The sequence below is a fragment of the Phaethon aethereus genome (assembly GCF_964289735.1).
Source record: "Phaethon aethereus genome assembly, chromosome: 14".
Lineage (NCBI taxonomy): Eukaryota > Metazoa > Chordata > Aves > Phaethontiformes > Phaethontidae > Phaethon > Phaethon aethereus.
This window is the reverse complement of record NC_138590.1, coordinates 12,654,422-12,675,354: the sequence shown is the minus strand read 5'-3', so window position 1 is coordinate 12,675,354 and position 20,933 is coordinate 12,654,422. Positions and strand designations below refer to the sequence as shown.

Genomic DNA, 20,933 nt, shown 5'->3' with positions numbered 1-20,933 from the left:
TGTTTTGCTTCATTGGCTGCTGAATCTGCTCCGGAGCATCCCTAGAAACCTCCTGAGCTCCCCCGTTCCCCACGTGTGCCCAGGTACGGGTGGCTGTCTGTGAGACCTGGGTGCAGGGTGGGACACCGGGAACTCTGCCCAACACTGCACATCCCAGCCTGCCTGCACTCCCAGCCTCCCGGCCCCAAAACCTGCCCATTTGGCCCCAAACCAAAGGTGGGGCAAACCTCTGCAGTGCCTTCGGAGGCTGCTGCTCCCAAGAGGCGGCGAGGTCAGAGGCCTTGCCCTGGCCCTCCGAGGGGCTGGAAGCGGCCGCCCAGCGCGGGGGAGCGAGCCGTGCCATGCTTGTACCTTCAGCTGTTTTGTCTTAAAATACCCACTGGTGTCATTTTTTACATCCTACAGTCTTTACCCCAAGCTGTGTATCTCACCCTTAAATGGAGTTATATTTTTAATTGCTGGCAGAGTATTATTATTAGACACAAGCCTGCTGCTAATGTGCTGTGTGGCTCTGCGGAGAGCTCGATGAACCTGCCTCATCTTGCAGACAGGCGGGGATGAATCATCCTCCTCGGCTGCAGCCAATGCACATCCTAAAATCTGTCTTCTCCCAGTCAGGCTTATTGCCGAGCCCCCCACTTGAGGGAAAAGCCCGCTTGAAAGCTCTCTCCAGCCCCATTAGCCCACTGAGAGGCGAGGGAGTGCTGCGAGGTGGGCGGCCGCAGCGGCCGCTCACGGCCCGTACAGTGAAATGTCAGCCCCGTTATGAGGAAAATCTGACCAGTTGCTCCACAACCGGGGACCGGTGGTAGCGTGTCTCGGGGGACCACGGCACATGCGCAGATAGAAGGCCTGGCTCCTCCCGTGGAGTAGCAACGAGACTTCCAGAAATGAGTGCAGGTTCGTGAGCCCACTGAGACGGGGATATTTAGTTCCCCGCTAGCCTGGACGAGCCACCGGTGTGCAGAGCGTGGGGAGCTAGCAGGGCGAAGGAGCCTGCGGGTCGGCGTGGCAGGCAGGCGCGAGGAGCCATCTCGGGGCCGCCTGGATCACCCCCGCAGCACGGCGCTGTCTGGGGCCGCCCGGGGCTGGCACGACGCACTGCAAAAGCCACAGCAACAAACCGCCGTGGGAGCGTGGCTGGGCTGGGGCCCCGGCAGGTTACTGGCTTCCCTCTGGGGTGATTGTGTCGGCCGTTTGGCAAATGTGCCAGGCTGGGTGTTACCTGGTGTTTAACCAGACACTCTTGTCAAAACATAACCTATTGCTGGTTTTCAGCAGGTATCAGCGTGCGTATCTAGTGGCTTTGGATCACTCTCTACCAAACAGATTTTTAAAGACTTGGTTATCTAGGGATGCAGGCAGAAGCCTAAGCAGGATGCTCAAACGCCATTCTCTTGCACGAGTTGGCATCCAAGGACCTTTGAAAGTAGGCTTCTGTCTGCCAAAATAATTTAAAACTCTGGTCCGTACTTACTCAGAGCCCTTTTGTTTAGTTTTGATGGGAGAGAAGGTTCATGCTTGTTACGAATTAATACACCACAGAGCCTCCAAGGTAGCCTTTTCTGTACGTAATAGTATTCAAGGGGTTTCTTCACCTACCAGGACCAGGAGGTGAAATTCTATTTCACAGAAAGTAGGGGACTTTCTGTGTTGTCTTTCTGCTAGCTCTTTCAAAGAGCACCTCGGAATTATAGTAGGCAATAAGCTGCTGGAGCAGAGCAGTGGGGCTGTAACAAAATGAGGGACAATTAATTAATTCATTAAAGCAACCGACAAGTCTATGAAAGCACAATCTGAAACTCTGAACTGAAACTCTGCACCTGAGAGCAAAGGAAAATACTTTTCCAATTCTCAGCAAATGACTTCACTTTGTAACTCATTAATAACTCAGATGAAGCGTTAAAGTAAATCTCGAGGAAGTGAGTCAGAATTGGGGGACAGCTGAAGCCTTCAGCTTGCAATTGCTGGGAGCTGCAGTGCTGGAGGATAGACAACATTTTGTCCTGTTCTGCTGCTTCAGCACTCACTCCCTTTCACCCTCAGCTCTTCCATGCACTGGTCCCTCCGCTCCCATGGCTCCGTTCCTGGCAGGGGAGGGAAGCCCTGCAGAGTGGGCTCTGCGCTGAGTGGGATCTGCGCTGAGTGGGTCTGCGCTGAGTGGGCTCTGCACTAGCTGCAGCAGGATGAGCGTGCCTCGAGCGTGCGGCACTCGCACAAGAAGCGATGTCAGCCTCGCACGGTGCATTTGGGTTGCAGTTTAATTTATTTTCTTATCCTTGTTTAAGAAAGGTATTTCGGTAAGCGTGAGCCAGGGGCTTATCTGTGTTTTGCTGGAAGGGGCACTACGTGCCAGAACCTTTTCAAGAATGTGCTTTTTTGCTGTTTACTGAGGCTGCAGTTACAGATGTTGTTGGGGCACACTTGCAGCCCTTCTCTGCTGGGCTGAACCATGATACCAACACTTCTGTTGCAGAGCCCAAGCTGAGCATGTGGTGTCTCAGCTAAACTTGATTTTCAGTATTTATTTTTTTTGCAGATCACACAAGTGAATTAATTCCCCCTACTTCTGTTTCCCTTACACCAAATGGATCCTACAAGAGTTCCAGTGATAAAACATTGCACCGATTTCCACATTTCCAAGATTACGCTGATAGAGTACATTCCTGGAAATAACTTTCTGTGTTCTGGTGCTAAAAATTTTGGGGGGCCAGAGCCCTGGGTACTACTTTCCCTGCATCCTTACCCTTTTCACAGTCTCATGGGGATGTCTGCTAAGTACAGAGGCTGATGTAGAGCTTTGCAGGATGCAAAAAGAATCTTTTCTGTGTCTCTTCCAACTGCCCTTAAGCTCAGATGCTGCAGTTCCTATTTTTCTTAATAAACTTCATTTAAAGCAAGTGCCCATAGAAAAAAAATCTGTCTGGTTACCCGTATATAAAGTTTTTAGTTTTAGTAGAGAAGAATTTGAGTTTGAAGAGGCAAAGGGCCAGTGAACTGAAATCCTTGATTGGGAATGTATGGGAAAGTAAATTACCTTGGAAATGAAAGTGGTGTTGCTACATAGGAGGATAATAAACCTTGTGATGTGACAGTGTGTTGAGATTACAATATATCTAACTACATAGGAAGAAAAGCAATCTCCTCTTTGCCACAAGAAGTAGAAGAAATGGGAATTATCATGGGTATTATTATGTCTCCTTCTCTTCCTTAAAAAGTATTTGAAGTGATGGAACTTAATACACTGATAAGAGAATTACTTACAGGTCTGGTAGATGCTCCTGTCTAACTGTCACTGCGCTTCTAATTTCTCAGCCTCTCAACATTGCCTACAGTCACATCTATAGCTCCTACCGCAATTTTGTGGGGCCACCTCATTTCAAGACGATCTGCAGGCTTCTTGGCTATCAGGGCATCGCAGTGGTCATGGAAGAGCTACTGAAGATCGTCAAGAGCCTGGTAAGTCTGAGCCTAACACTGGTGATGGAGAAACCTTGATGCCTTGAGAGGCACAGGTTGGACAGTCAGCCTGGGATTTGGGTTGAGGGTGTTCACATCTGGGCACCTTCATGTCCCTTGATCCGCACTAAAACATTTGTGTTAACAGTCTGATTTTCACTGTTGCTGAGGAATCCCACTGATTCCTGTGGGATGATGGAGTGTTTCCACCAGCTTGAAGTGTTTGCTGTGATCGGCCATCTGCATCGGGGGGGTTGTGCTTTGCTAAAAGCCACTGGGAAGTGATCGGGGGGGACATGGCACTCACGGTCCCTCAGCACTGCGAGTGCTGCAGCCTGGGAGAGCTTCAAGACACGTGCTCGTGCTCAGCAACAGCACAAGAGCACTGTCTCATCGTCTTGTGATACCCCTGGAGAGCTGCAGGCAGCGAAATTGATGAAACCAACTTTTTGAGTCTTTCTAAGAAAATTCCTGCTATAGGTGAGTCCTTATTCAAGCCATACTGTCCATTTCCATCAGGTATTCTGAAGCCAGGCTGCCAATAGCCCCATCTGCTTTCCAGTTCTCTCTTTTTTTTCAGAAGAGAAATGTGATGTCCACAGGGAAATGATCCCATGTGCTCCCTAAGGGCACTAACAATACCGAGCATTACGAAGGGAGGATGGGAGTGTGCAAAAATGTATACTTTTTCAGCTCATGCTTTTCTACTAAAACCTTTGCTTTACTGGAAAGACTATTTTCATTCATTATAAGTATTTAAATTCTATTTTGACTGCAGTGACGTCATTTTCAACTTATCTCAAAAAGCAATGTGAAACTGAAAATCTCAAGCATATATCCAGTTTCCCTACCATAAAGCACATAGTTACTGAAGATGTAATTTATGCCCCTTACTTGAAAATGCTGTAGCTGGTGTGTGAGATCAGACAGCATTCAGCACAAAGACAAAAATTAATAGTTAATAGCTAAATACTGCTTAGTGCATAATCCTGTATCATGTATCTACAGGATGCAGGTAACTCCAAATGACAGCAAGCACTTTTAACGAAGAAATATACTTTGCTCTTGTCCATATTAGTTCAAAACATCAGATCTGCAGAAACTTGTTCTACATGCATGTAAATTCCCTTTTTTAAACTCTGACTATCTAGTGATCATTCCTCAGGTGGAAGGAGCATTTCCTGTGCTGGGGAATGACTCCTTCAGCAGCTCTGGTGAAATGATTTGTGGGTTAGGAGCACAAGCCCAGCTGGATCTAAGACTGAGCCTTGTTTGGATTTCAGCTGCAAACAATGCAAACACAGCAAGCTATATTTTGAAGTGGAAAATCCATGCAGCTGTGATTTATTATTTGGGAGGAAGCTGTAAAAGCACTCCTACTCCATACACTTGGATTTCACTCAAATATAAAATTCAGCCCAAATTAAGGAAGTTCTTCTTGGACTCCAGCTGAAGTTTCATCCTGTGCTGTCAGATGTGGACCCACCCACAATCAGCCCCTTTCAGAACCAATGCCAGGAGAAGCCATCGTTCCAGTTTAACCTCCCTTTGTCTCCGACAGCTACAAGGCACCATCCTGCAGTACGTGAAGACTCTGATTGAAGTAATGCCCAAGATATGCCGCTTGCCAAGGCATGAATATGGCTCTCCAGGTGGGTGCTACAGATAGATGCTTGAGCAAGAGCTCGCCCACGTGTTGGTACAGCGTTTACTCAGGCACACACTAGTAATTAAACAAGGTATGGCACCTAACGTGCCAGTGCAATATGCAGCCAAGCTTGCCGAGACACAACTTTCAGCTGCTTTGCTGTTGATACTGGAACACGTATACAAAACTTTTCCAGGAAATCTCCCGTTGAAAATTTCCCTTTGAACACACAGATGGCTGATAAGGGAATGTCTTCTGGTAGCTTCTGTTTTGTTTTCAGGATTTTGTAAGCTTTTGTTATTGTGGGTTCATTGATACTTTTCAAAAGCTCTACTTCGGTTGGTGCAAAGATTTTTTGCAGCGTGACTGCGGTCTGCCATTGAGCTGGGTGGGGAAACTCTGGCTGGTGTACGTGAGCCAGCACCAAGACATCCATTACACTACTGAATCTCTTTTTTCCTCTGATGAGGAAATCCAAGAACTTCATATGAATTACTCCCTATTTCCCAAGGGTTACTGAAAGCAGGATAAGACACTGAGTGCTAGTTCTTCCCAATGCCAGTCTCCTTCTATCCGTTTAGCAGTTACCGCCTGCAATTTGTGATTAAGGAAATATCAGGCACTTATTGTCTTTTTATCCAAGTTATTGGAGGGCGGTTCTGCTTTCGCTTTTCTGACTGTCTTTCCTTGTCTTCTAAGGAATCCTGGAGTTTTTCCACCATCAGCTGAAGGACATCATTGAGTACGCAGAGCTGAAGACCGACGTGTTCCAGAGCCTCAGAGAAGTGGGCAATGCCATTCTCTTCTGCCTCCTTATTGAGCAGGCTTTGGTAAGGCAAAACCCCCTGCACCACAGATCATACTTGAAATTGCCAGCTCAAGAGTATAAGTGGAAGTGGGTTCTCCAGCAGAAGAGTTTGGGAAATGTTACTTTCCAGCTTCGCGTGTGATCAGGGTCTCTCCGGGGCTGTCTTATTGGGGGCTGTGGGCATGTCCATGGGGATGGTGTGCGTTGGTGCTTAGTCACTGACATCTGGGATTGCTGAAGGAGAATCTGAATACTGGAAGATCTAGATTTAATTCTTGGACCCAAAGCTACCCCTGGTTCATCCTTCTCAGAAGTAAAACCAACTGGAGCTTATTTCTAGATTGTAAGCTCTCTGTGGCAGGGATCAATACTTTTTTATACACATATTTGTACCGTGAGAAGTAGATTTGAGCCCTTTGCTCTTTTGGGGTGCCAGTGCAATGAAAAAAACCTGATTGATTCTAATGGTGATAAGGATAAAGCAATCCAACAGGAAAGAAATCTCAGAAGAGCTGATGATATATTTCCTATGACTTATCTTCCCTGACAACTGAGCTGGAGTAACGACTTGGTATTGCCCCCAGCACAAGTGTTTTGCACGTGCACAAGCCTCTCAGCCTCTCAGCTTGTGTGATACCCTTTCTGGTATGGGGCAAAGGCTATGGCTGAGTGCCAGACATCTTCTTAGCTTCTCGCTTTTCACACAGTAAGTTTACTTCTTAATGAATTAATCTCACAGTTTGGCCTAGAGCCAACTGAGGAGTGTTCAGCAACACAATTTTACATTAAAAATGCATATTTTATGTCATAATCATTTTGGAAGGGTTGTTCGTTCTTCCAGAAATATTTCAGAAAGAATTCCCTAGCATAAGATGGGATTTCCAAGCAAAGCCAGAAAGTTTTGTTCAGAGCAAAACCAGAAGGAAGCTCAAAGATTCCAAGTTTTACCCAACCCTAGAACACAGGAAAAACTGAAAATCCCTGCACGTCCTCAAAATCATATTTCTGCCCTTGCCTTTGCATTTTAACACCAGATATAGAGATGCTTAGCTCCTGATATGGTGTATCAAACACATTAAGCGAGCAGTAGTTGCATAAGATTAAGAAAACTTCTAGATGTATCACCTAGCACTTGGCTTTATCTTATAGCATGACCAGAGCTGCCAACCATATCCTGGCAGTTTATGTTCCTTTTGTGGCTTCGTCACTTGCTTTCTGCTATTCTCAGTGCTGGCCTTTATGCTGGATGTACTGCATTTGCCTTTTCTGTCCCATCGTTAAATGGACACTTAAGGGACACATGGTGGTTTCTTTTAGAAATCCTTCAGTTCAATGCAAAAATGTTCCTGCAGCCCCAGGTACTGTACATCAGCAGTATACTGACATTTTAGAATAGCAGAAAACAAAGAAGATGATGGTGAGAATTTTGGGGTCCCTTTAGGAAGGCTGCCCATCAAAGTCCACATCTGCCCACGTTCTGTGCCAGCCAAAGCCTCTCCCTCGCTGATCCCGTTTTTCCACACAGAAATAGATTCAGAATACGAAGCCATTTTGCACACAGTGGGCACTGGTTCTCGCTTGGTGGAAGATGTCAGATGCATAGAGCCATCACGTAACAAGATTTTCCCTCTAATGGAGCTCTTATGCAGCAGGAGCAACTGCTTTTACAGTGCAGTCATCTTCATAGCTGTCAGAATGATCTAAGGCTGGTGGTATTTGCTGGCAGAGACTGCTCTAGTGAAGATGCAGTCTGCTCCATTCTACCCCCTTTTTATTGATTAAATCTGAGGAATGAGGGGTTGCTTGGGACTCAATTTCTGAGCAGAATTCTTACTTTCAGGTAATGGGCCTTTGGGAGGAGATCTATTAAAAACATGACTAATTTTGGGACAGATATCAGGTGAATGCAGGCTGCAAATGGTGAAAATACTCTCTTTATCAGAGGGAAATGGCAGTGAAAGAATATTCATCTGGGATCGAATAGTGTTACAGTGTTTTGCAAACAAAATAACCAAGGTGACAGGCACACTCTGTTAGCATCAGCATCTCTGTGCCCATGGAGGGACCTCGGACTGGTCCTGTCCCTCCAGCGCTGTGTCACAAACTGCACTCCCACAAACTCGCTCTCATCCCAGCATCCATGCGCCAGTACAGCCTCCTGCAGCTCCATGCTACACCGTCCTCTCCCTCTTGGCTGGAAGGTGGGGTACCCACCCGTGCATCCCAAACAGACCCAGCCGAGTCATTCCATCTGGCCCCCAAATATCTTCTGCTGTGCTGCCATGACCTGCTTTCGAGTGCGTTTAAATCTCTACAATAATCTCAGAACGGAAAGCATGTCCTAGAACTAGACTTTTGTAGGAGCAAACTAATGCCTTGTTGTGACGCAATGCCTCTGTGTTAAACAGCTTTGGTTTCCTTGCTGCTGTTTCCCATTGCAGACTCGTATACAATGTATTGTCAGCCATCGCTCCTCAGTCTCCACCTGCCTACTTCTAGGTTTCTCCTCCTTGTGCATCTGTGTTTGGGATTATTTTTTCTCAAGTGCATCGGCATGCATTCTCTCAGGTGGCATCTCATGATGTTATTCCTCTCTGGACTTCTGTATTATTCTCCCTGGTGCCTACACCACTGGGATGCTGGTCTGATAGCCCTGGCTGAGAACACCATATGAACAACCAAACCATTTCAGACCAGGCTATTAAGTACCTATTTGCAATAGAGCTGCGCATCAGTACATCTTACACGTACACATCCTAAAATAACTAAGGCAAAGGGTAATTTCCATGTGGGCACTCTCTGTAAAAATAAACAGCAGCAAGTCATCAGGGTAGGATGAAACAGAAACCTCCGTGTCCTTTATCCCCTCTTACTTGCAGTTCTAGTAAGTGGGACAGAAAATAAATATAAATCTCTGGCCTTGTACAGGCAGGAAGTAGCTTATTTGAGTTAAGTAAACTTCCTGGCTTAAGTTGAGAGGTATTTCTTCCAGTTTTAATTCATTTAGGTTCAAACCATTGGAGTTACTACTGAGCTGGGTTGGATTTGAATAGGTGCCATAGACACAAATTGTTGTAGTGTTGCCCAGGCCCCTGAGCCATACACTCAACCCCTATAGGTATTTTTTAACTTACTTTATCTTTCTTTCTTCCTGCCTCAGTCCCAGGAAGAAGTTTGTGATTTGCTGCATGCTGCTCCCTTCCAAAATATTTTGCCCAGGGTCTACATCAAAGGTAAGAAGCTGAGAGGGAAACAGTGGACAGACTCAGAGGTCTCTGCCCAGAAGCTGTTTCTCTCCCATTTCTGCTGAGGATTAGTTCTGGCCCTGCTTCCCCCTTGAATAGATAAGTGGATACAGCCAAAAGTCAGGTGGAAACAAATGCCAAGGGTGCATTTTTTGTAGCCTAGTTACAGACTGAAACCTTAGTCAGTTTGGGGGTTCCTGTAAGGTTTTAAAGCCATTTCACAGCCTCTTTGGAGAATGACAGCATGAAATGTCCATCTCAACGGGAGAGGTCAGTAACAGGAACATGCTTTTGGACATGTGTGATTAAGCTGCTGCTGAGACTGCAATCGCACATCCCTCCCTTCTCTGCATCACTGGTTCCCTCATTTGCTGTCGGTTTGGCTCACTGATCCAAAGTCTCGTTGGATGGTTGCTGGGGGGCAGCTCTGAGCAAACTCGGCGGAAATTGCGGGTCTCCACTTCCTCCTCTCATTTCACTGTTTGCTGCTCGCTTGACAGAAGGAGAACGCTTGGAGGTGCGCATGAAGCGTCTCGAAGCCAAGTATGCCCCACTTCACCTGGTTCCCTTAATAGAGAGGCTGGGCACTCCGCAGGTAAGGATTTCATTGAAAGGGATGGCTGTTGAAAATTCATAGCAGTCCCCAGATGGCCTGTTTGGCCTTGGGAAAGTGATCCTTTTTTTTTTCCCAAAAAAAAACATCAATCAGACAAGAAAATCAGAGTCCTTGCCCTAGCAGACATTTTGAAGGGAAATTTGTGAGCGGGTCCAGAGATGGTGTGTTGCCATCTCCGTTCTGGAGAGCTGGCAGGGAGCTGTAAGGCAAGCGTGCTAGAAGCCAGCTCTGAATAAGAACAACTCTGAAAAACTCTTCTCCTCCATTTTAAAAAGATGGAGAATTGTTGGGGTGGTTTGAGGGGAAACTTTGCAGGACTGTCCCTGACTTAATCAATTGCCATCACTTTTGGGGATCCCATTGTAGGGCTGCAGTGTGGTCCATTTTTAATCTCATCCCTGTCAAGGAATACATCTGACAATGGTTTTCCTCCTGGCACATGCTTAGAGCTTCAGCACATGCTTAAAATTATGGCTCCATTTAAGTTTCTTCTTGAGGTGGGTCTCAGCTTGGAAAAGATCCCTTGTGCAGAAATTGAGTACTGTTAAAAGGATCTCTGTAGATTGATCAACGTAATGGGCAAAATTTGAGCTCCATTGATACGAACTGCCAAACTTCCACTCCATACTTAGTGGGGTCAATGGGATAAAAATCATTCAAAGTCTTAAATGAATCAACATCCTTTTTCTGTAATGTACTGTTGAGGCAATGGAACAAACAGTTGTATGAGGTGACAGATCTATGGCAGGCAGAAAGTTGTTGATTATTTCTTGTTTTTCTGATGGATCAGGACATTTTGAACTTTGCTTCATTAGAAATCATATGAAAGAGAAATTGGCTGGATAACTGAGGGCTTTGTCTTACTTTGTAGACACTTCTCTCACTTCCCATTGACTTCCTTTTGAAGGAGACACTCGAGAAAAAGAATTCACCGCTGTGTTTTTGTGTCTTTGTGTCAGTCTTTCTATCTCTCCTCCTTTCCATGCAAAATCATCATTGAAATCTGCTATTAGAGTCCACTCGTTGCTTATCCCTGCCATAGTTATGATGGTGATGAAAACAAAAGGTATTTCATATCCCACTAAAAAATAATTTTTCCGTGAACTGTTCCCATATTCATCACACAGGTACAGTTGAGTACCAGATTTTTTTTGAGCTCAGATGTAAATGAACACAAGAGTCACTTTCTATAGGTGCCTGCATACCTTCTAAGCTTGCTCCTTATGCAGTTTTGGACGTGCATTTTGGAAATGCAGTTTTGGACACAGGCCATATGGGACTTTTTTCCTGCAGAACACATAAGTGCCTTTTAGCAATTGTCCAGAATCTGAGCAGAAGTTGCCTGCTAGATGCCTCTCCCAAAAGGTGGCCCTATGCATTTCATATAATTACGTGCTGTGAAGGGGCTGAGCCAGAGGCTGCTGTGGTTAGTGGGATCTATCAGCCTTTGCAGGCTTTGGGTAGGGTTTTTGCAAGCTTGTCAGTTAACAAGCTGTAAGTGAGGTATGGCACAACTGGATTTGTGCAATGGCAGGAAAACTGTCGGTGATTGTGGTAAATAATTGTTTTGCACTGGGAATCCAGAAGCAGTTGTTTGATAGGTCATTCATAAAGAACCAGGGGAGTCAAAGCGGATCATTAAAAGAATCCTCTCCCTTTTAATGCTGATCATAGGAGTATTTAGTAAGGGATTTTCAGAAGTGCTTGGTCAGTCTGATTTTTTCACTGGAAGCAATGGGAGCCTTTGCTTTTGAAGACAGAGGGAACAGTTGAGCCAGCACAGTGGCATCCTTTGACAGTTTATCTTGAGAGCACCCTTCCTTTCCTGATGTTAGAAATCAGTGGGACCCCAGAGTGTGAGGCAGACCTGGCCACAAGACTAATAGCTCTCCAGCTGCCTTCACCATGTTAGATATCTACCCAATGGGAGTAGTCTTGTATCAAAGACTGGTCTTACGGTGATGAATTTTAGAACCAAATTCTGTCTGTGAATGCGCATAACGGAGTGGCACTACGTCCTTTGAAAGCCAGATACATCCCTTTCTAGATTAAGTTTTCTTCAGAAACAGTATACTATGATCATTGGACTAGTTTGTTCTCAAAAATACCTCTTCTATCACTGTATCTTAGCAAACAGTAATGTTAACACCCAATTTATATTTAAAGTGGCTTTACTTCTACTGTGTCCCCATTTTGCCATCATAGATTAGTGTGTGCAGGTGCTAATCTGTACCCATAAGAGCTTGAAGCAGGTGAGGAGAGAGAAAGTATACGGCCTTTAGCTATAAAAACAAGCTGAATAAAAATAATCTTTACTTGCTAAGCAAACATATGCAAGTGTGTGCCATGAAAGCAGTGATATCATTCCTGCGTTTAACAGATCTAGGGATCCCAGACCCAATCTGGCCTCTGCACAGCAATACAGCTTTCTCTTGATATTTGCTATTAGTTGAACATTAATTGATCTGAGGCTCTCAGAATGTCCTTGAAATTGTGGCACAAGCAGGAATTTTAACGCTTCTAATTTCAACAGCCACCAAATTAAAAATGCTTTAGGTTACTGCCAGCATAAATTAATAGTCAGGAAAGGGAACATGCGGGCACATTCCTGTTTTTTTAGAGTGGAATAAAGACGGCCCAAGTAAACGGAGCATAATTCATGTTCTTAATGTCGGGCCAGGACACGTGCCTGCCCGTTGTACCAGGTGGCCCGAGCCCCCGTCATGATTCTGATCAGGATGACGTTATTATAGCCATTACAGGGACAGCTGGAAATGGCGCAAATGCTTAAAAACTACTTAAAGCTTCAGGAAGTCCTCTGGGATAGGCAGGGGATTGGTAAATGTCACGCCTGCTTCCCATGCCTCTGCCAAAGCGGTGAGAGGCGTAAAAGACTCTGCCTGTGTGGCCAGGGCGCCGCGGCAGCCGCTCGTCTGCGGGGTGAGCACGGCAGAGCCGGAGCCTCCCACAGCCACGGGCACAACTAATAGCACTCGGCTCCCATCTCCCGTGTTATTTTTGGCAGCGCTGCAAAGAGAAGTCAGTAACGCCGCTGGAAATAGCAAGAAATGGGGCAGCCAAGAGGATATCAGGGCAGCAAGCGAACTCCATGCTTGCACCCCAGCCCCACTCAGTGAGCTCAGTGGGGCCAGTGCTCCCATGCTGGGGGGACGCCCTGCTTGCTTACTTAAAAAAAAACTTTTTTTCCCTCTGGGGGAGCAATGGGGCTTAAATTAACTCTCTCTTAATTTTCCTCTAGTGTAAAAGGCAAATGAAGTCCATCCATTTGTACATGTAAATCTGAGTGGGGATGTCACAGAAATTCTCCACACATGTAAAGCTTCCACATCTGGAAAAAAATACTATTTGACTTTCTTATAAACCACAGGTTTTCCAGTATTAAGGTTCCAGTGGCTTTTCATCTTCCTCAGAGCTTTTTAACCCTAACTACAAAAGAAATCAAGAAATCCATAGGCTATCTACATTTTAAAGAGATGATGGCAATGTTCTGGGAAGCAAAATGTCCCTGTTCTCTCCCAATTTATTTTCATAATCTGCAGAAATCATGAAATTAAACCCAGCAACGCTGAGCAGCACTAATAGAACAGCGTGCTAGCAGAATGAAAGATCAGTATTTCTGATCAGAGCTTTGCCTTAAACTTTTTTTTTCCAATGTGTATAGTTATTTCAAAAGATACTTAGGTTGGTGAAATATAATCGAGCACAATATTAAGTCTTCTTCCATTTGAGGGATGAGTATTCTCTGGTGGGGAGTGCCGTGGCAGCAGCCATCGGAGGTAAGGTTGGACCTTGCGTGGGATGTATGTTAACCTGGAAAGAGCCGGGGAGCGCTAAGTCCAGCGAGATGGTCCACCTGTATCACATCGTCACTTCTGTTTCTGTGGTTGTCCTCCTCCTCAGCAAATAGCCATTGCCCGGGAGGGTGACTTGCTGACCAAGGAGCGGTTATGCTGCGGGCTGTCCATGTTCGAGGTGATCCTGACACGAATTAGGAGCTACCTGCAGGACCCGATCTGGCGCGGGCCACCCCCGACGAACGGGGTCATGCACGTGGACGAGTGCGTGGAGTTTCACCGGCTCTGGAGTGCCATGCAGTTTGTGTACTGCATCCCCGTGGGCACCAACGAGTTCACTGCAGAGTGAGTGTCCGTCGGCCGACTCTGCCCTTAGTGCCGCTCACGAGCTAGCGGGGCCGGCAAGCCCGCGGGATGCCCTCAGCTGAAGCGATAGCCCCAGCCAGTGTAGAGGTAGAGGGAGAACGTGGGTCCTTGATGAAAGGACTTTGTTGTGCGTGGACAAAAAGAGATGCCCAGAGCGCTTTCTGTCTAAACAGCTGGGGAAAAGAGCAATGTAAAGGGACATGATCAAGGTGATATGCAGAAGGAGACGGGCCAGCAACCCAAGTCAGAGGCTAGGTCCTCATCCATCTTATCCTGTGGTGCACCCTGCATGGGCTGGCCCTGGTGTAATTCTGCATATCTCCTTCTGAGTTCATTTCCTCTAGGTGTATGCACACTTTCCAGGAGTAGGACTGAATGTGATTTCCCTAGGAATTCACCAAGGAAAGTTCCTGGTGTCGTGGTAGGACTTCTCATACCTAACTCTATCCTGTCATCTCTCCCCACCCCATCACCCTGTCCTCCTTCCAGGCAGTGCTTTGGAGATGGTCTGAACTGGGCAGGTTGCTCTATCATTGTTCTCCTTGGACAGCAACGGCGCTTTGACCTCTTTGACTTCTGCTACCACCTGCTGAAGGTGCAGAGGCAGGACGGGAAGGATGAAATCATAAAAAATGTGGTGAGTTGAAGGGTGGGGTCCCAAAGGACCTGAACCAGCACACTTCTCTTTCTGTTTTCTATCTTGCTTTGTCAAATTCATAAATTACAACCATGCCCGCTGCTAACCTTATTCAAACTGGACACACTTGCTGTGAGATTTCCATCTGCAGTCTCAGCAGAGAGGCCAAGGTTTTAATTGGTTTCACAATCGAATCTCTTCTCTCCCAAAGCTTTTCCCTTCTTCCTGGGGTTGGGAAGCTGGCACTGAGAAGCTGGTATTTCCAGCGACCATCCTGTGATCTCAGTGGCTTTATCAATAAGCACCTGGGAGTCTGGACTTCAGAATGGTTAACTTAGGACCACTCACTGACCTTGTTAATGCTCTGTCTTGAGTCATCAAACCCCATAATGAAGTGAGGCACTGGTCCCTGGGAGGTGCTAAGTGGAACTGTAACACGTGTTATAGCTGCTTTGCTTTAGCAGAGGTTTCCAGCAGCAGGGCAGAGGTACTGGTACTTTCTAGCGGGTCAGATGACATAAGACTCTCTTCATCTATTGTTTTTCTCCCTCACCATCGCTCCAGCCCTTAAAGAAGATGGCCGACAGGATCAGGAAGTATCAGATCCTGAACAACGAGATTTTTGCCATCCTGAACAAGTACATGAAGTCGGTGGAAACAGACAGTTCCACGGTGGAACACGTGCGCTGCTTCCAGCCCCCAATCCACCAGTCGCTGGCCACCACCTGCTAGTGTGGACACTGACTCCGCGTGGGTTGGGAAGGGAGAAGGGACTGAACCCAGACCAGCTGGGAGGGGTAAACTCGACGGCGTGAGACCTGCCAACAAAGTAAGACTGGGTGTGCCTACGACACACGAGGACGCATCTCCCCATCCAGCCCTGTTTGAGTGCATGTTCTTCTGTCCCATCCCTGTGATCGGTTTTACTTGTAGCTTTCAGACTTGGGGGTGGGTGGGGGCGGGCGGGCAAAATGTGCTTTTCTTCCATGAAGTGGTCCAGTTTTCCCCTGTGATTTGTCCAGTTGAACACATCACTCTGAAGCCATATTGCAGCCCCAAACGTGGGGGTCCTGGTGGAAGAGCTCCATGCTTCTGCAGCACCGGGAGCCCACTCCCACCGCAGCAGCAGTGGGGCACATCAACACCCCCAATGACATGTGCCACCAGCCATGGAGCAGGAGGGTCTGAAGAAAAGCCCCTGGTTCACTCTTTGGGCCAAAGAAGGGATGAAGACAGGATGTCACCTGTGGCAGCACGCTGAGGACCAAGTGCACAGGAGCCGTGCCGGGCTGGTCTTGGATGGCTGCCTGCCCTAGGCTGGGGCTAGCTTGGTGCTCTCTGACACATCGTTGGCTTTTCTAGCATCTGTTAAAGGGAGCTTCGGCACGTGGGTTTCAGAACAGCAATGATGTAGTCGCCAAATAACTCCTCAGCACTTCAGAGAGCTGGAGAAAGAGAAAATGGCCTGGCTTTTTCCCTGCTATGGGACATCCACTTATTTTAATGCAAAGGGTTTTCCCCCGAAGACACATCTTCCATGGACTAAGATTTCTTGCGGACTACAGAAGAGACTGCATTCATGTGAATGTGCTCTTGAACGTATTAATTTGGGTGGAAATAATCACTGGTCCTGACAGGAGGAAGGTGTAGTTACCTCAAACTTACGTGATCTTTGATCTTCAGCCAAGGATGAGAGCTGGGGCGTGTAATTTCTGTATGTTCTGGGATTTAGACAAATTGTTTTAGACAAATTCCTAGTGGCACAGTGACCAAATATCTTTCTTCAGAGAATGGTGACTATCAGCAGGGCTTAGGAAACTTCCCATCACTCAGAAATGACATGATTGTTTAGAAGAGGTAAAATACAGCATAAACATTTAAAAATACCCAGAGTTTTCCAGGTTTAAAGGCATTCAGAGGGAACACTGGAGTCTGTTTCCTTTTCCTACTCAACTAATCCAAGATCCCTGGATAATGAGAACAAACTCAGTATGAACTTCAAGGATGATTTCATAACTCATGGTTTTCCCTGCTTCCCCTCAGTAGTGTCATTGAAGTGATACAAAAGCTTGTGCTTGAAGTTAAATGACATCAAACCACATGCTCCAAGAGAAAATGATGCTAGCCTCACCACTTGCAATATTTTAGTTTCTCAGCTTTAGCCAGGTCACAGCAGATAATTGCTGTTACAGTATACAGACGTGGTAATATATATTCCTTTCATGCATTTCATCATGCCTTGTAAACTGCGTGCTATTACAGACTTAAAAAGGCAGAGCCTGGGCATTTATTCTCTCAGAGGGAACACATAATTAATTAGTAGAAATGTCCCAGCTGGAGTATTTTGTCTTGGGACACAACAGCCAGCAAACTACTATTAGCAAGAGGAGATCTTGCTGTTGGGATGAATTTGTTCTCCCAGACGGTCTCCACCTACTCCCTTGATAATCAATAAATAAATACCCCACACGGTGAAAAGTACTGGACATTTTCACACCTTGAGTTTCCTTTAATCACCAAGACAGATGTTTAAACTGCAGGGAGGAAATTGTGCAGCACAGTAATCTGAAAGTAAAATGAAATCTCAGGAAGTCTGGCTGAAATCTTTGAGTGGCAGGGAAGGACCCAGCCTGGCAAGGCAAGTTGTGTCCTCCATGTCATGAGGAAGAGCAGCAGAAGAGCATCTGGGACTTGATGACACTGCAGGGCTCCTGCTCTCTATTTACTCTTCCACTAAGGATGTCAGTTCTGATTTTCCACTTCTACATTACTGAAGTGAGGGTATCTACAGATATATATTTTTAAAAGGAAGAGGAGGATCAAGCGCTTTATTTTTTGTGGAAAACAAGATACAAGGAAGATAGATCCAACCAAGATAATATTTTTCCTGACCTAAATAGTAAGTGCTTGTTATTTTGGTATGAAAGTGTTGCCGAAAAGGTGGCACAAGTCCCTGTCTGGCTCTCAGAGCCACCTCTGGGCACGGCACAAATTTAATGTCCTACTGCGTCTGACATGTTATGGGATGTTGGAGTCTTCTCAAAAATGAGCATGAGCAAGAAGTTACTACAAAAGGATGTGCTGTACCACACACCCCAGTCTCAGCTACCTAGACAATAATAGTACATAGTAAGGTGAATTTAACTGCCTGTTTTCATCTGTTTAGGTCTGGAGTGAGTCATGAGATATTTTACCTATACATGAATATCACTTTGCATTCCTTTGCTGTAGTTTTGCCATAGTAATTCTCCAAAACCCTGCAAAACTCAGTTGAGTGTACTTGAAAGAACAGGTAGATGAAATCTATTTGTTGCCCTCATATTTTCTGGCAAAAACATAAAATCCCTTCAGATTCAGAGGGTTTAAATGTTTTGAGCGAAACGTCCAACGTGCATGAACAAAACGTAAAGTGTTTTTGACTGTAGAGTGTGTGCAGATGTTTTGCCTTGTTGCTCAAGTAGTGCGAGATATCAGCTAGGAACAATCTTATGGTCTTCATTTCTGAGATTTGATGTTATTGTCCTTTTATTATCTAAAGGATGCAAATAGTCTTTAGCTTCAGTTCTCTAACCCTCCTTGAGTGTGTATGAGAAAGAGGTCCAGGCTTAGCTCTTTAAAGAACTCCATGAAAATGGAATTTTTTTTCTTCCTATCCTTTTTTTTAATGTCATAATTGTTAATGGAATAGGGAGCAAAATTGTAACAGTAGGGCTAAGTAGTAACAAATTGCCATGGGGTCAGGCATATTCCCCACACTTGCAGACTTCCTGCCAAGTTTGAGTGTCTTCCTTGCAGATACGCTCTAGTCCTATGGGTTTCAGCCTTTTACCATCTGCAGACCCCTAATCTTTTTTTCTAGGGAAATGTGGACCCCTGTCTGGATACTTTAAGTCCACTGACCATGGGCTTGCTTTTTTACCTAATTTTCTTGCTTACTCTGAAGTAGTCTGCAAGCTCCCCAGGATTTACCAGCTACCACTTGGAATGTCTACTTCAAAGATAAGTTGTTGGCTCGATACAGGAATTACAGGGGGGAGAAAGGATGGCCTGTGTCATGAATGAAGTCAGACTAGGTTATTTTAATGTTCCCTCTGGCTTTGACATTATAAAATGTGACTATTGGCAGTGTACATGCCTTTCCTGGATGATGCTACACTTGACTTTCAGTGATACAATAGAAGGGGGAAGCGAAATAGTTCAAGCTCAGCACTTCGATGGTTTTCCTTTTAGACTCTGACAGCACTTACTAGCATTGAACAACATGTAAGTCCTTTTTCTCCTGCATTACTCCAGTCCAGTAGGTTCATGTGTGTTTGAGAACAAAAGAAAAAAGGATTGAAGGTGTAAAAAACCAAGAAAATATTCTCCAAAACTCTTGTCAAATGTACCATATTTGTATGAAAAGCTGCTTGAGTTATTTTGTACAATTAAGTTTATTTATGGTGAGGTATATTTACGCTCGTGTCTGATATAGTGTTAAATTTTGATCCATATTTGCTATGCAGCTGAAGATGATATTTTGGTTTTGTATTATTATTTTTTGCTGTTGTTCTAAAATTCAGCTAACAGAAGCTTCCATCTCCATTAGAAATGCTTCTGCAAGAGTACACTATCTGGTACATGGTGATATGTCCCGTAACACGGCAACCAACAGTGTGTACAACAAATGTGGGATGACTTTTGTGATGAAGAGAAATAAAAATTGGGCTCATTTATGAAATGAGCAGACTTTAACATGTGGTGTCATCATCACTGTGATAACTATTATTTGGGGAGAGCCTCCAATTGCACCTGGCACAAAGAAAAAGCTAAGAGGAATAATGGCAGCATTTTGTTGCTAAAAGCATCGAGCTTTTGTCAAAACCAAAGAAAAAAGATGAAGCTTTGTGGCCAACACCAAAACAAATTTTCCTATCAGAAAGGCAATGATTTTTGAGAAAAACATCCTTCCACAACAAGTTTTCATTTGAAATCTCAATTTAGTATAAGAGGGAAAAATATAATATTATTATTAATAGAATTTGACAGGCCCTAGTCAAAGCAAAGCTAAACTGAGGAACTAATTTCCTCTCATTACCACAGCCTTGTCAACTCAACAGGGACCTTTTTATTCCAGGAGACTCTCCTTCTTATTTTTTTTGCAAATTTCCAGTTGAAATCATTTTTAGGTTTGTGTTAAAAGCATCCCAGGAGCAGCCGTGGTTGTTGACTGCAGAAAGAACAGTGGGAACTGCAGGGAAAAGACCTGGGAGCTGAGGAATTAGGGTGAAACAACTGACACGGATCTATGGGAGTGGGAGCACCTATGCTGCATCAGCTCTAGACAAGGTACTCTGATGTTCCCTTTCATAGCTTCTTCCCAAGGTTTCCTCATGGGAACAGCTTCCTAGCTTAAGAGGAATAAAAATGCAGTGATTCTTCACATAAAATTGGAAATGAACTTTACACCATGACCAGGCAGCTCTGTTGATCTTTCTGATATGATTTAAGTCACGGGACACACGATGTGCCTGCAGCTCTCTGTGTAACATACTGCTTTGCGGGACTCTTTGCATGACGGTTGAAAGTTGCCCAATGTTTACTGATTTCAACACGGTTCTGCAATGGGGAATAGCAGAGAGGAGAGCAGGGCTTTCTTCCTGACTCAGCCACTAAGATGAGGCAGGTTGGTTGGTTTTCATCCTTTCCTCCATCAAGACTTCTTTGTTGTTGTTTTGTTTTGTTTTAAACTAATTTTAGCTGCTGTCTCATGGACACCCCAGTACTAACACTGGCCCTAAGAAGTGCTGAGAGCTCACAGGCTGCATGGTCTCACCTGGAGCCAGAAGCAATACTTGCTTTGAGTATCAGGGTCCAAGACGCTGAAATTTGGACAACCAACTCTAACGGACTAGCATCAGAGATACAGGCCTACAGCTTCTTCCTAATGTTTCTAAATATGTTTGCATCTTCAGATTAAAGGCATTTCACCAATGTGAAGACCAGCTCATTAATGATTCTTTTATTCTTTCAAAAGCATAACAAAATGACCCTTTCTGTGACCCCAAGCCAGGAGTGCCTTTCACATCTAGTTTTGCTTGAGTTAGAGTTCTCATGCAAACATCTGACAGATAAGAGGTCTGCAAACAAATGATCTGCTGATTACATGTCACTCCACCTCCTGGCACCCACTGCTGCTCTGATGCCTGCTGAACATCAGCCTCCTGTCCATCACTAACCCACCACTCCTGTTCTGCCAACATACCTGGTTTATGACAGACAGACCTGTGTCTCTGAACTGATCTGGATAAAAAAATTTAACAACCCTGGGGGAAATGAGTTGGGGTGTGTTTTATGGCC

General features: G+C 45.3%; 1 protein-coding gene across 4 annotated transcripts in view; it reads left to right on the top strand.

The window, feature by feature from the left end:
• The window catches only part of CYFIP2 (cytoplasmic FMR1 interacting protein 2), a gene marked incomplete at both ends in the record, with an annotated part of 45,317 nt that extends 29,991 nt beyond the window's left edge, over positions 1–15,326 (top strand). For all 4 annotated transcript variants that reach the window (XM_082006008.1, XM_082006007.1, XM_082006009.1 and 1 more), the window contains 8 exons: positions 3,316–3,459; positions 5,021–5,111; positions 5,807–5,937; positions 9,076–9,148; positions 9,661–9,755; positions 13,698–13,936; positions 14,447–14,594; positions 15,159–15,326. In XM_082006008.1, the coding sequence (XP_081862134.1) occupies positions 3,316–3,459; positions 5,021–5,111; positions 5,807–5,937; positions 9,076–9,148; positions 9,661–9,755; positions 13,698–13,936; positions 14,447–14,594; positions 15,159–15,326 (1,089 nt within the window). The remainder of the gene's footprint in view (positions 1–3,315; positions 3,460–5,020; positions 5,112–5,806; positions 5,938–9,075; positions 9,149–9,660; positions 9,756–13,697; positions 13,937–14,446; positions 14,595–15,158) is intronic.
• Positions 15,327–20,933: the final 5,607 nt, after the last annotated feature.